We start from the raw sequence: 14,120 nt of genomic DNA, 5'->3' as shown, positions 1-14,120 counted from the left end.
AAGGAAGGTTTATTTAACGCAGACATTAATATGCAAAGGAAGACAATGTAAGGGGTCAATTATTTGGCGTGTCACAATACATCTGGACCACCCCATATCTCGATATAAATTGCGCAATCACGTCGTCTAGGTACGTCGCCACGTGAGGTTGCGGTGCACGTCGTGACGTCGCGGTGCACGTCGTGACGTCGCGGTGCACGTCGTGACGTACGCGATGGCACGCGTCTTGCTTTCACGTCGTGACGTCGACGTCGCGGCTTCATGGCGTCGTGGCGTCATAAGGCGGCACGACGCGTGCGTGACGACGTACGGAGGTGGGGGGGGGGGTGTGTGTGCTTTGTGACGTCACTACGCACGTTATTGATCGGGCGTTGCTCGTGGAAACGCTCGGCGTGGCAACAGAAACAAGGCAGGCAGGAGGCAGGAGGAGACGGTAAAGGTGATTACTTTAGCGAGTAAAAGTCTCGGCGGTAAAACCACTTAAAGTGAAAGCAAGGGACACTCCGCAACGATGCCGAAGAAGAAGGTCAAGGTCAAGGCTAAGGGAGCGAAGCAGGGGAAAAAGTAAGAGTTACGGGCTGCGTTGTTCCGCCAGTGGAGTAATGACAGCGAGACAAAGCTCAGCACGCGTACACAGCAGCTCTTGGCCGCATGGCATACAGCACAGTGCCGCAAATTACGAATTGCACGCGCACATCACTGACACGCATTACAGATGTATCAGTGGTTTGTGTTAAAATGTCACTCGTTCAAGACGTATTCATATATAACAATATATCGCTCTGATATGAATAAGGGTCATTGTCCGAAACGTCGCCAATTATATATATATTTTTTATTATTATGAGGCCAGTGTTCTTCACCAATGTGTTGAGCTTTTGTGTATATATGTCGGATTTGTTTTAATTTCACGCCAAATTATTTGGCGATGCCTAAGTGTTTTACGGGCAATGGTCCCCAAGCACAATTACCAAAGCAACTCAACACCATCATCAACAACACTGCCTTAAAGTTAATATTTTTCTTTTAAGGCAATGTTATCGCGACAATTTTAAACGATATTTACTCTTTTTGATGTAAAGCTTTCGTGACTGCAGGGATTCATATTCTTGGTTCTTTCGGTAAAGTCACGTAGAAGGGAAACAATAAAATAATAAAAATATAAAACAATACAATTCTCACGACGTTTCGACTGCAACACCTGATGATGATTGCTTGTGTTGCAGTCGAAACGTCGTGAGAATTTAATTGTTTTATATTATTATTGTATTGTTTCCCTTCTACGTGACTTTACCGAAAGAACCAAGAATATAACTGTGGTGTTCCAATAATGTTGCTGAGTGTACATTAGCAGGGATATTTAAGAAACCTGCCCGGTGTTTTAACTAATATGATGTTTGAGGCTCTTTAATTTTGCACACGAGACTCACTAACAATAGCACACTACAACCAGCAGCACATATGCAGCCCCAGCAGCAAACACTATGAAGTATACTCTGGATACACTGCAGTCTACAAAGTATACTCAGTGTGTTTTGTAAGATGTGGTTAGAGTCGATCATTTTTCCACAAACCGATCCCAGACATATTTCTCAGCCAGCGTAAGCCTATGAAAATGGTGCAGTATATTATACAGTAATAGAGTTCAACATTATCCCGGTTCCAGATCTCAGTCTGAATACATTATTTGCCAACCGAACACAGCTGTCAATTCCCGGCCTGTCTGCGTGAAGCCTGGACATGTGGCAAACCCATGTGCGACTCTTAGGACAGTAGAGGACATCTACGATGTAATATTAATTACTTTAAGTTTTATAAACCAGCTCCCATCCACATGCAGACTAAAGCAAAAAAACCGCCACTTTTTTCAAATTTTCTTGATGTGGTTTTCACACCTGAGGATGATTGCTTGTGTTGCAGTCGAAACGTCGTGAGAATTGTATTGTATTATATTTTTATTATTTTATTGTTTCCCTTCTACGTGACTTTACCGAAAGAACCAAGAATATGATATTTACTCTGTCAGAAATACTGTACCACTATGATACACATCTCGAAATTATCGTACATGTGACTAAGATAGGGAATTTAACTGTTAACATTGTGCAAAGTGGCTCAGTATTGATGAGTACTGAAGAGTACTGACCACTGCCACCTCGGGTGTGTGCTGGCCACTGTGACACTTAGCTCTATGTGTTTTTCAAATGGCGGTTGTTGACTACAGATCCAGAGCCCCCAAAGCACCGAGCAGCCAGGAGCACACAACACGATTGAAGGTGTGCTTTGCATTACAAGCGTTTAATACGTTTATTGAGTTGAGCAAGGTTATCTGAACTTGGGGGAAAAAAAAGAGACAACGGGAGGGAATTACAGTGCGAGGGAAACAGCAGAAAAATAAGTGTTGTGATCTGTGTGGTGGTTGAACACTATGGACAAGATGAAACAGTCCGTTTGATAGACTGAGTCATCAACAAGGGTGGGTGGAGGACACGATGAGTGAAGTTCATGGGGACAGCAACTGAGGTATTAGCGACAGAAGACAAGTAGGCGACCGACCATTGATGAACGAGTGACTAGATGTCACAGTGGTATAGACGGCACAGACCTAGGTAAAGGCATTGTGGTCAGCACTCAAACTCCATACTTCTGCCACACGCACACATGTCCTCGTTTTGTGCTGCGCTCCCTCTGCAAGGAAGAACAAAACCGGGGAGCACAAGGAGAGGCAGATGGATCGCGAGATGGAGCTGGAGCGAGCGTGTGCCAACGCCACGCTCTGGGAGTCCCGGCTGGAGGCCACGGAACGTTCCCGTGGCGAGTACCGGGAGGCTGCGCGCCGCATGGCTCAGTCCAACAACGAGTTGTTCCAACAGCTGGGGTCCGTGGAACGCGACTCCATAGACGTCATCAGCTACATGAAGTCACAAGACCTGGAGAAGGACAGGCTGGTGGGCGAGACATTGAGCAATTCAGTGATATTCATTGTTGTATTTGGGGGATATGTTTTGTTTTTTTCTGGTTATTATTTGCCAATATGTCCAACCAAATATAGTCTGATAAGAGTCTCGGTTCTCTGTAGACAAGCGAACCCAATTGCGGAAGGTTGTTTTTATTATAGGTTTATTTTTAATATGAATGTTATGACACCACAGATCAAGAAGCTGCAAAAGCAGATTGAAGACAATCGACAAGAAATAAGGGACGAAATGAAAAAACTGGTGAGTCATTCTGACGCTACATAAAGAGAATGTTGACTTAGTTGTTTGTGCTTCGCATCGTTGTTTAAGTTAAACGTAAAATGGTAACGTTATTTGGAGATCAGATCGACGAGGCGAAGGAGCAGAAGGCGGAGATGGAGTTGCGGCTGGAGCAGAAGAGCAGTGAGGTCAATCAACTCCAGAGCGAGCTGAGAGACATGCACGAGTTTCGCCTGAAGCGAGACCAGATGCAGCAAGAGCTGGATGAGGTGACAACATTCCTGCACCTGCATAAACAAAGATCCCCGGTATAGTCTTAGCAGACTGTTGGAGCAAGTGTTGTTAGCGAGCACCTATGAAGGCCGGCATGCCACACGAAGGGGTGGGTGGCCAGGACCATGCATGTCTTCCTTGTGGCGACTTTTACACAATCGCACCAGGTACTCATTTGAGGCTGAGTCGACCTAGGGGAGGCCCAGAACCGGTTGGAAATGTCCGTGAGCAGGAATCTAGCTCCGGTCACCGGATTCGTAGCACAACGTGATAACCGTGATGGTACCGAACCTGCACCTCCATTGTCACACGCACTCAGTATGTTGAAAAGTTGAGAACGTATATATACTGGCATGTAAACTTGGTTCGAAGCTTTTGTGACTGCAGGAATTAATCTTTGTTTTTTTCGGTAAAGTCACGTATAAATAAGAAATAATATGTTATTTTATTATTTTTTATTTATACGTGACTTTACTGAAAAAAAAACAAAGATTACTGGCATGTAGTTATACACATGGGTTACAATTTCCATGAAAAATTATTCATGTAAAAGCTCCAATTACGCGTGTGTTTTTATCACTAAAGTTTAGTTTGTTTGAGCAAATTTTAATATAATTATGTATGCTTCATGATGTAGATTACAGAGAGTATGAATGCAGCCGGCAAGAATCACAAAGAAGCTCTGGCTAAAATGGAGAGAAAGTTTTTGGAAGATAAGGTATGACTGTACTCCAAACATTTCGAACATTTAATTTAGACAATAGGCCTGTCAGTTTATTAACCACACGAAGCTTATTTGAAAAGTATATCACCGATTTAATGTAACATAAAAATGAATATCCTCCCAATGAAAAAAACAAAAGGCCCCTTTTTATATTGTGCGCACTTTTCACATTTCACACATAGTGTGGGAATGTAATGTCGCAGTGTACAATCTTTCTGTCTTCTCAGTGTGATGTGAGCATTACTTAGTGTAGCAATGGTCTGTCCTGTAGGTTCGTCTGGAGGAGGAAGCAGGGCAGGTAGTCAACCAGCTGGCTGAGCAGGCTCATACAGAGGCCATCATGTGAGCTACAGGGGCCAACACCTTACAGTCACCACACGTGCTATACATTTTCACGTGATAAGCCACTTTTGTTGAGCTGTCATTTGTGGTTTGGTCGCTTCTGAAAAATAAGCTAATAGCTTGGTGGGCTTTACCTGGTAAGATAAAAAAAAGTGTTTAGTTTTATTTGTATATTTTTTAAAAGTGATTTGCTAACTTTTCCTATGCTTTGAATTTCTAATAATAGGGTTTTTCCCCTTTTTTCTGGCAACAAAACTGAAACCTTTTTACAAGGATTCATGTCTGCATTAACCACAATACCTGCAGTCAAAATGCAAACAAAAAACACACTATGATAATATATGCATTGTCCTTGAAACTGATTGGTCCACACCAAGGGACGGCTTGCTTTTGAGCCTCGACCCAATTGGTGCTCGACCACATGACGCCAAAAGGCGTACAGCTGTACGCCTTTTGGACCAATCAGTTTCAAGGACAATGCATATATTATCATAGTATGTTTTTTGTTTGCATTTTGACTGCAGGTATTGTGGTTAATGCAGACATGAATCCTTGTAAAAAGGTTTCAGTTTTGTTGCCAGAAAAAGGGGGAAAAACACTATTATTACATTTTGGCACTGGCAAAGGAGGTCTAATGACTTTGAATTACTATCGTGTTTTTGTATTGTTTGTTGTAACGTTCTGACCCCAGCCCGGGACCAGTTCGGATATCGCCTCTTCCATTAGTCATGAGCAATAATCTAACCGGGTTTATAGCACAGTAAGCACTGTGCCACTACTTCATCCCCCTTCCTCTGTAATGTGCATGCATGGATGTATGAATATACAATACACACTGACTTTTATATAGTGCATATGTATTATTCACGTGGGTAACAGGAAACTTGACGAGACGACTCAAGCAGTGTACAAAGAGAACGTGCGACTCAGCGAGGCCTTGACCCTGCACAAGAATGATGCACAAACACTTCGCAAGAAGAACGAGGTTCTCGTGGAACATAACAACCGGCTCTGCCAAGAGAAGGTGCCACGCTTACAAATTCCCCCATTTCTGTAGGATTCGCCACGAGCACCGTTTTGCCCAGGGGTTGGCAACCTTTAAAAGAAGAAGGAGAGACATTTTTTTTGTCTTTGACCAAAATGGTCTGAGAGCCGCATCACACGTAGAGCTACTTGTACACAAACACAGCAGGTATACGGCAGATGACAAACATATTCTGACTTAAATAAACTAAACAGATGATGGAATAAACTGCGTCTATTTAGTCCCCCCCCCTTAGTTATTCATTAACAATACAGTTTAACTGTACATTTTGTCGTCACCAAAACATTGCATAGTGACCCATTCCTGCTATATTTAATCAATGATTTTTACGTTAAATTATGTTTAAGATGAAAAAAAATTAAACGGCTGCCCGCAAGGGGGTGGCCAAAGAGCTGCAAGGGGGAAGCCAAAGAGCTGCAAGGGGGTGGCCAAAGAGCTGCAAGGGGGCAGCCAAAGAGCTGCAAGGGGGTGGCCAAAGAGCTGCAAGGGGGAAGCCAAAGAGCTGCAAGGGGGAAGCCAAAGAGCTGCAAGGGGGCAGCCAAAGAGCTGCAAGGGGGTGGCCAAAGAGCTGCAAGGGGGAAGCCAAAGAGCTGCAAGGGGGCAGCCAAAGAGCTGCAAGGGGGTGGCCAAAGAGCTGCAAGGGGGAAGCCAAAGAGCTGCAAGGGGGAAGCCAAAGAGCTGCAAGGGGGAAGCCAAAGAGCTGCAAGGGGGCAGCCAAAGAGCTGCAAGGGGGTGGCCAAAGAGCTGCAAGGGGGAAGCCAAAGAGCTGCAAGGGGGCAGCCAAAGAGCTGCAAGGGGGAAGCCAAAGAGCTGCAAGGAGGAAGCCAAAGAGCTGCAAGGGGGCAGCCAAAGAGCTGCAAGGGGGTGGCCAAAGAGCTGCAAGGGGGAAGCCAAAGAGCTGCAAGGGGGCAGCCAAAGAGCTGCAAGGGGGTGGCCAAAGAGCTGCAAGGGGGAAGCCAAAGAGCTGCAAGGGGGTGGCCAAAGAGCTGCAAGGGGGCAGCCAAAGAGCTGCAAGGGGGTGGCCAAAGAGCTGCAAGGGGGAAGCCAAAGAGCTGCAAGGGGGAAGCCAAAGAGCTGCAAGGGGGCAGCCAAAGAGCTGCAAGGGGGTGGCCAAAGAGCTGCAAGGGGGAAGCCAAAGAGCTGCAAGGGGGCAGCCAAAGAGCTGCAAGGGGGTGGCCAAAGAGCTGCAAGGGGGAAGCCAAAGAGCTGCAAGGGGGAAGCCAAAGAGCTGCAAGGGGGAAGCCAAAGAGCTGCAAGGGGGCAGCCAAAGAGCTGCAAGGGGGAAGCCAAAGAGCTGCAAGGGGGAAGCCAAAGAGCTGCAAGGGGGCAGCCAAAGAGCTGCAAGGGGGAAGCCAAAGAGCTGCAAGGAGGAAGCCAAAGAGCTGCAAGGGGGCAGCCAAAGAGCTGCAAGGGGGTGGCCAAAGAGCTGCAAGGGGGAAGCCAAAGAGCTGCAAGGGGGAAGCCAAAGAGCTGCAAGGGGGTGGCCAAAGAGCTGCAAGGGGGAAGCCAAAGAGCTGCAAGTGGTCCTGGAGCCACAGGTTGCCAACTCCTGGTTTAGGCAGATGTAACATTAATAGTGAAATGTGCAAATATGAAAAAAAGTCTGCAACAATGCAAATAAATAGTACGGTTAAATGCATACTTTAGTATTGAATCAACTATATTCTTATATTTTCAAATAAGCCTCAAAGCTTAATATAGTTCTCAAAGCCACCATTTTTTAAAAATATCTTTGGAATTTTTTGCTGTTAATTTCTTCTTTCTTCCACGGTAGCAGCAAAGGTCGGCAACCGCCAAATATAAAACATTTGTGTGTGCTGCTGCCTTGCATTCTGCGATCAATATTAAAACTCATCGACTGCCCCCTTCGCCAGGAGGAAAGGGCACAGCTGATTCGGGAGAAAGTGGAGGAGGCAGCTCAGCAGAAGGAGAAGCTGCGCAAGCTGCAAAAGAAGGTGGAGACGCTGGAGCAGAGCCTGAGGCTCATGGCACGCGAGTTTGAGGAGGAGCGAGCGGTCGCCCGTGCCCAGTGGCAGTCGGAGAGCCAGGCCGACCGAGCCGAGGTAGTGCAGCTCCGGCACGCGACGGAGCTGCGCGCACGCGAGATGAACCGTGTCAAGAAACTCGCGCGCAACATCCTGGACCAGCGCAGCGACGTGGAAGCCTTTTTCCTAGAGGCGTTGGCGCAGGTGCAGGAGGAGGTGGCCGCCAGCCGCGCTCACTACAAGCGCGCCGCGCAGCACGCCTACCAGCGCAAGCTGCAGGGCGCTCTCGCCGGCAGGGAGGAGTACCCGCGCGTGCGCACCTTTGGCAAGCTGCAGCACAGCACCAACAGCGTCTACAGGGATGTAGAGGAAGCAGAGAAATGGTGAGTGGTCATCTTATTTTTTAAAAATATATTTGTGATGTCCTACTTTCCCGAGGCTTGTGTGTGTGTGCGTGTGTGGCGTGCGACTCGAACACTCAGTCGGAGACGAAGGAAGTTGCTGGAGGCACTGTCTTACTTTATTATCTCTCTTGTTCACACACCACCAACTCCGGCCTCCTCTCACGACCACGCTGCCAGACAGGCCGGCCCAGACACGACCCTGTCCGCGTTGCACCGACGGCGTCGACCGAGACAGCCAACCGCTGTCCGGCCGTGCAATGCCCGGGCGAAGGCGGTAGCGACGATGAGACGAGTCCACTCCCAGAACCGGCAGCCCGGAGCTCTCGCTCTCCGCTGCTTTTATTCCCCTCGGCGCGGCTTGGCTCCGCCCTAGCTGCGCCTCCCTTCTCGAACCCACCAGAGAGTTCCAGGGGCCACGAGGTCTACCGTGACCCTTGCCCCAGTTCCTCCGCCATGCCGGCACACACACGCCGCGTGTATGCTCAGCGGCGTGTGCACTGTGTCCACCTGCAGTTGCTGCTGCTGCACAGCAGTCGGTGCTGTGTCACTACATGTATGAACGTCTCTTCACATGCACATAGCCAACCGTACAAACAAGGTGGCCAAACTGTTTGTTTGTATCTTTTATTTAACCAGGAGTTTAAATAAATCCATTGAAACAGGTGACACTTTTTTTTTCCAAGGGTGATCTAGGTTACAGTTAAAACGATTAAAGAACACAGTTGTTTATTTTTTTTTTACTTTAACATTGGTGGACTCATTTTGACAATACATTCATACAATGTGAAAAAGGCAAATTAAACATGTGTATATGCGCGTGGTCAATTGTGTATAAATAAGTGTTAATTATGTAATAAACCATGTTTTAGATTGTTGATACAATGTACGTATTGGAAATATGTGGCTAATACCATTGAACATCAGGAACAACATCACAGCAGAAAAAGTGGACATCTGTGACCTGACTTGGGAGCAGAAGGAACGAGTGCTGAGGGTCCTCTTTGCTAAAATGAACGGGGAAATGAGCAGCAGGTAATGAACAGCTATGGAAAAATCACATACCAGATTGTCACGATGATCATTATGCTTTCATGAAATCTGCAATTCAAAATAACTCTCATGGCAGATGCATTCATAGCAATATACGAATACTTTGACAATAAAACCATGAAATGTAATCATGTAGCAGCAGTAAAGGTGTTCATTTTTATGTAGTGTGTTTTCCTTCGCTTAAGCGTATAGCATCAACACATTTATCATTGTTTGGGTATTCTTAAACAAGTGTGTCTGATTATTCAGGAAAACTCTCAAGACGAAAATGATTTTGTCCGCGCCAGCAGGGGGCATTCCCAGCGTGAAAAACGCACAGCAAGACAGGTACTGTGTAATTTCCACATGCATATATAGTGGTCGTTTGAGTACAGCGAATAGGCTGCGTATTAAATTAAAATTATCGTTCTGTTCAGATGTAATGGAGGATTGACGTTATTTTAGCTAAGTATTCGCAAGGAAAGCTATGAACTCCTCTAAAGACTTCACTGAACACAATGAGTGTGTGTTTCTATCTCCGAATTGAGTGTTGAATTAAGTTAGATGCTATATTTAATTTTTAATATGTACAGTACTTCACCTTTCCTCCCAATGCACCAACCCTACCCATCGATTGTGCTGTCCCCCTCGTTGTGAACTTTGCCCACCCCTGAATAAATCCCCCTTCAGCATTGCGGATGCGGAGGCTCCCAATCTCACATTCATCACTCAAGGTACTTCGGACTCCTCGCCAGCAGGAGGCCTCTCCCTGCCGGCCATCCGAACTGGGCCAAGGCCAGGGCTAATGCAAGCACATCTCGCTGCACCATAGCGATACTCTCTGTAACTTCGAGGCCAGCGAATTTGAGATGGTTAGTTTGTCCCATCGACATACCTGTGTGTGGACGTAACACAGTCGATTTTGGACACAGTTATGAGTTTCTGTACTTTTGCTGTAGGAATTTAATCTGCTAAAATACTTAATGACAGTTTGCTTTGATCATTAAAATACTTAGACTCAAACATACTTTTAAAATCATGGCTTATAAAGTTGTGTACGTGATTAATTGCATTGTATATTTCATTATCTGTATCTTTTAAAAGTGTTTTCGTGCATTGTAATATTACTTCGTGTTGCTTTTTTCACAATTTAAGTTGATATAATGTGTAGCTAAAGGACAACAGTAATATAATTGGATTGAATATCGATATACTTTTTTTGATGAAGTGATTATGTGTAGTAAAAATAAGTTAAAACATGAATAAAGTTTGTTTCAACACCATTCTAGCAATGAAAATTTACTGCTAAATGTTGCCTCAGTTAAACTGACAACTAACGTGATAGATGACGCATTTCAAGTGTTTTTTTTTACATTAAGCACACACCATATACATTTTCACAATACATTTTAGCCTTTCTAAAATAACTCACGTGTGTACGAATGAACTACACTATCAAAAACTTCTGAATCAGAATCTTTATTGATACTGGAGGAATCCGATGAGCGATTCAACTCTTTTTCACAGATGCCTAGTAGGGGCGGGTCAGAAAGTTATAACAACAAATAATGCAAAAACACAATATGAGTCCAAAGTATAGGAAGGTAAGCAAATCACAAAAAAACATTTTTATTTTACCAGGTAAAGCCCACTGAGCTATTATCTTCTTTTTCAGAAGCGACCTGTCCACAAATGAAAGCTCAACTAAGTGGTTTATGTGGAAATGTATAACAGCCAAATAACCTAAATAAATAACTTGAAAAACTATACAATGCTATACTTTCAGTATCTGCAAGAGTGTTAAACAAATGCTGCTACAAAAAGCATCCCAGATGCAATGATAAAAATTCGTAAATAATGAGGAAACTCATCATAAAAGAAAACAAATCCAGGGGAAAAAAGACGTATAGTTTATAAAAAAAGGACCGTGTATTTGAAAATGTGCAATCACAAGACAGGCTATTATTGTAACGATTACTGTGAAGAGGGATAGCTTCCAAGGGCAGTCTGTTCCCCGTGGCTGGGAGGTTGTAGCATGTGATGCAAACTTTTTGCTATGAAACTAAACCTTGGTGGTCAAACGGTCGTGACCCCACGAACGGACGTAGCCCCACGAGCGGACGTAGCCGTGAAGAATCCGAAGCCACGTGAGTCCTTCGAAGCCTCTGGCTGCCTCTAGAGTCACACCGCACCATCGCCATGTGACACGTCCACCAGTCGGAAGTTTTTTTGGGGGATTTTCCTGGCACATGGCAATCGTAATTTTGCGTTGTCCCACGACAATTCTGTGAATGTAGTGTATTTAGTGGACGAGCCCATTCACGTGTTTTGAGTTCACTCCTACGTTACATTTTAGCGTGTTATGTTTGTGCTTAAATTTTTAATAATTAAATGTAAATGTGGAAGTGCACGCACTCCCATCTAAGGTACAAAAAGAGGAGTGGATATGATTACATTTGTAAAACTTATAAATTCAACCAAATTTCGTCACAAGTTAAATTATTCCTCGAAAATAAACTTTTCAACAACTCGTATTGAATCATTAAAAAAATACTTTTTCACTGGCAAAGGGTTTCCTTCGGTTTGCTTTTGAATGAAACGGACTATAGTAGCATTTTGGGAAACGTTTCGTAGCTATGGTTTGCGTGGCAAACTTTTACACGCAGTGACTGACGTGTCATTAGCGTAGGGCTTTAAAAGGCAGAGGGTGAGGTCAAAAGCAATGCACTCCGTCACGGATGTGCTGGCATGCTTAGGGAAACTTTCTCCAGAGAGTCGTCCATTACTCAACCCCCCAGCATGGACCGCACAGTTGTTTGGTTTCGCTTCAGAGGTCCCTTGTACCTCTGCCCTACGCCAATGGCTCTATTATTCCATTTGTTTCCTATGTTATGAGCGAACGAGAGTTAATGTACCGTGACACCTTATCGTGCACAGGAAAGGTGTTCCTTTAATTTCTCCAGCCACAAACAAATTCCAGAAACTTGACATTCAACTTTCCTGGGTTACAGCACAACAAAGGGGAGACAACAAGTCTTTGAGATTGTGTGACTCGGTGTGACACAGAGTGGTCATTACTTTTCCTGGTTTCAAGGTCAATTTAAAATTATTAGCGCGATAACACTCCGGGCATAATGAACACGACGCATAATAGCTTTATAAACACTCGTGCTATAAGCCAATTGCTTAGAGTGTCATGTTTTAATTTGTCAAGAGTTCCCAGTAAGATGGAAGAAAAATGAGTTAACATTTTTGTGTGTTTTGTTACATTTACATTTGGTGTCACTCATTTTTCTTTCATTCTTTACTTTTGTGCTTTCGAGCTAACATTTATTTTCCCTGTCTTTTCTTCTTTCTGGATTTTACTTTAAAGGGACAGTAAAAACGTTTCTCGGAGTCTGGACAGACAACAGTAAGGACTTGGTTGGGTGATTTTGCTATAAAGTTGCAGTCAATCTTAGAAAATGTCGTTACTGAAAATATGTGTCAAGGACAATGGGTTTTCAAATAAAAGTACTGTTAACGATCTGCTATTTATAAAATTAAACATTTAAGGTACAGTATTCATAAGTATACAACAGAAATATAATTTGAAACATGACAATCTAATTTTACCATGACACTTTATGTTACCTCTTAACATAGTTTTCACCTTTATCCTAAAATGTTTAATTCACAAGCATTGCATTATTATAGTCCAGTAATACAAATACAGGATGGACACCTAATCGTTATGTATGCATGTTGAACTTCGTTCGCACCGTACGTAGCCAATCGTGCTAATCGGATGTGCGGGGGAAGGACAACAAACTAAACACAAAAATCAGTTTCTCATCCTTGCTGTCATGCAGCAGTGGATTGATTGTGACTGCCAATGAAGATTATATAATATATGCAGTTACCTCAAACCGAATGAGATTAAATCCAAAAATAGGTTGTGTGATTGGAAAGGCGGGTAGGCAGGTTTTAACAAAAAATGTCTGCTCAACTGCTTCGTTACTGGTAAACTCATGCCAGCGCACGTTGGAGCAACGGTTCGATTCCCTCTGCTGCACATTGCCAAGGATCTTTAGACTGCTGCAAAGTGGACATTAAGCATGCTGTGACAGCTCTCTGGTGTGCTTTCGGCTTCCACCGCGTGTTGTTCGGCATGATATCCGACGTTTCGCTTCACGTGCTGGGAACTGAATTGAATTGCTCCTGATAAAGCTCCCAGCACGTGCAGCGAAACTTCGGAAAGCGTGTCGAAAAATGCGCGGTACAATCAGAGACCACATCGGATAACTGTTACAGCACGGGTGCGGAAAACCTTTGCTCGTGACTATTACTCGCAAGTGCAGACCACTGCTGGTAGCATAGCTCAAATTGCGTACTGCAGTATAAATCTCAGCAAATATATAGATTCTGAGGTCTCACTTTCATCAGGTCAAATTAATGTGACTGACGCTGACACTTGGGAGGTTGGACAGATTTAATTGCTGGGACTCTGTGGAAGTGACACACCTCGAGAAGGGCTTGCTGGCCGTCATCGCAAACAAGGGCGAAGTGGCAGGCAAGGAATGGAATGCGTCCAAAGTGGACATCCACAAGTAAAAGTGGAGCGTTGAAATCGGCCCCCTGTGTCCAGGTGCAAGATGGATTGTTACATCACAGGGCCTTGGGAGATCGTTGCGGTTTGGGGAAGCTTTCATCCAGAAGTGCATTGGCCATGCGTGATAAAGATGACAACTCAGGAGAAGCGGAGAGCAGGGCTTGTTGTAACAGGCAACATTGATAGCGATCCAGTGGGAGTGCCACGGTCTAATAATGTTGCATGCCACTCTCTTAAGCTATTACGTGTCTGTCCACCAGATAAATCAGGATTATTCCTCTTTAGGGTTCAAAAACAGCATTTCATCAGACGTGGGCCTTCAGAGTGCAAATCTGCATACATCACTAACGAGGCAAAGTGAAATCTCTCTTGCGCCAGTAATTATTCTTGTTTGTAGAATGTTCGCCCCATCGCGATGACTCTATTACTATGGGTTTTTAAAAATAAACAATATTCTCCTTCTGGCTCAGTGTCAGTTGGGATGGGCAAAGCAAGGCGATTACTGGGAATTAAACATGCGTTTGCTTGGT

At 44.5% G+C, this 14,120-nt stretch overlaps 1 protein-coding gene across 3 annotated transcripts; it reads left to right on the top strand.

Moving 5' to 3' along the window:
- Nucleotides 1-345: 345 nt before the first annotated feature.
- Nucleotides 346-10,282, top strand: BBOF1 (basal body orientation factor 1). Of its 3 annotated transcripts, XM_032947944.2 has the most exons (12): nucleotides 346-564; nucleotides 2,225-2,276; nucleotides 2,700-2,948; nucleotides 3,153-3,218; nucleotides 3,323-3,466; nucleotides 4,108-4,188; nucleotides 4,466-4,536; nucleotides 5,416-5,560; nucleotides 7,456-7,949; nucleotides 8,895-9,002; nucleotides 9,270-9,347; nucleotides 9,690-10,282. In XM_032947944.2, the coding sequence occupies exons 1-12, from the start codon at nucleotides 512-514 to the stop codon at nucleotides 9,829-9,831; spliced, it is 1,683 nt and encodes a 560-aa protein (XP_032803835.2). In that variant the 5' UTR covers nucleotides 346-511; the 3' UTR covers nucleotides 9,832-10,282. The 3 variants fall into 3 exon arrangements, with proteins under 3 accessions (XP_032803835.2, XP_032803837.2, XP_032803836.2); XM_032947946.2 differs by lacking the exon at nucleotides 2,225-2,276 and having other exon boundaries at nucleotides 347-564; XM_032947945.2 differs by lacking the exon at nucleotides 2,225-2,276 and having other exon boundaries at nucleotides 348-564; nucleotides 2,696-2,948.
- Nucleotides 10,283-14,120: the final 3,838 nt, after the last annotated feature.

This window comes from Petromyzon marinus, chromosome 6, assembly GCF_048934315.1.
Source record: "Petromyzon marinus isolate PM22_M1 ecotype Great Lakes invasive population chromosome 6, UKy_Petmar_22M1.pri1.0, whole genome shotgun sequence".
In the NCBI taxonomy this organism is placed as follows: Eukaryota; Metazoa; Chordata; class Hyperoartia; order Petromyzontiformes; family Petromyzontidae; genus Petromyzon; species Petromyzon marinus.
This window is presented reverse-complemented; position numbering and strand designations above follow the sequence as displayed.

What these genes read in the sequence shown, in the direction of transcription:
- BBOF1 (XM_032947944.2), top strand. Translation starts at nt 512, where the DNA reads ATGCCGAAGAAGAAGGTCAAGGTCAAGGCTAAGGGAGCGAAGCAGGGG. An exon ending in GCTCATACAGAGGCCATCAT is followed by an intron (nt 4,537 to 5,415) that starts GTGAGCTACAGG and finishes CGTGGGTAACAG; the next exon opens with GAAACTTGACGAGACGACTC. An exon ending in AACGGGGAAATGAGCAGCAG is followed by an intron (nt 9,003 to 9,269) that starts GTAATGAACAGC and finishes CTGATTATTCAG; the next exon opens with GAAAACTCTCAAGACGAAAA.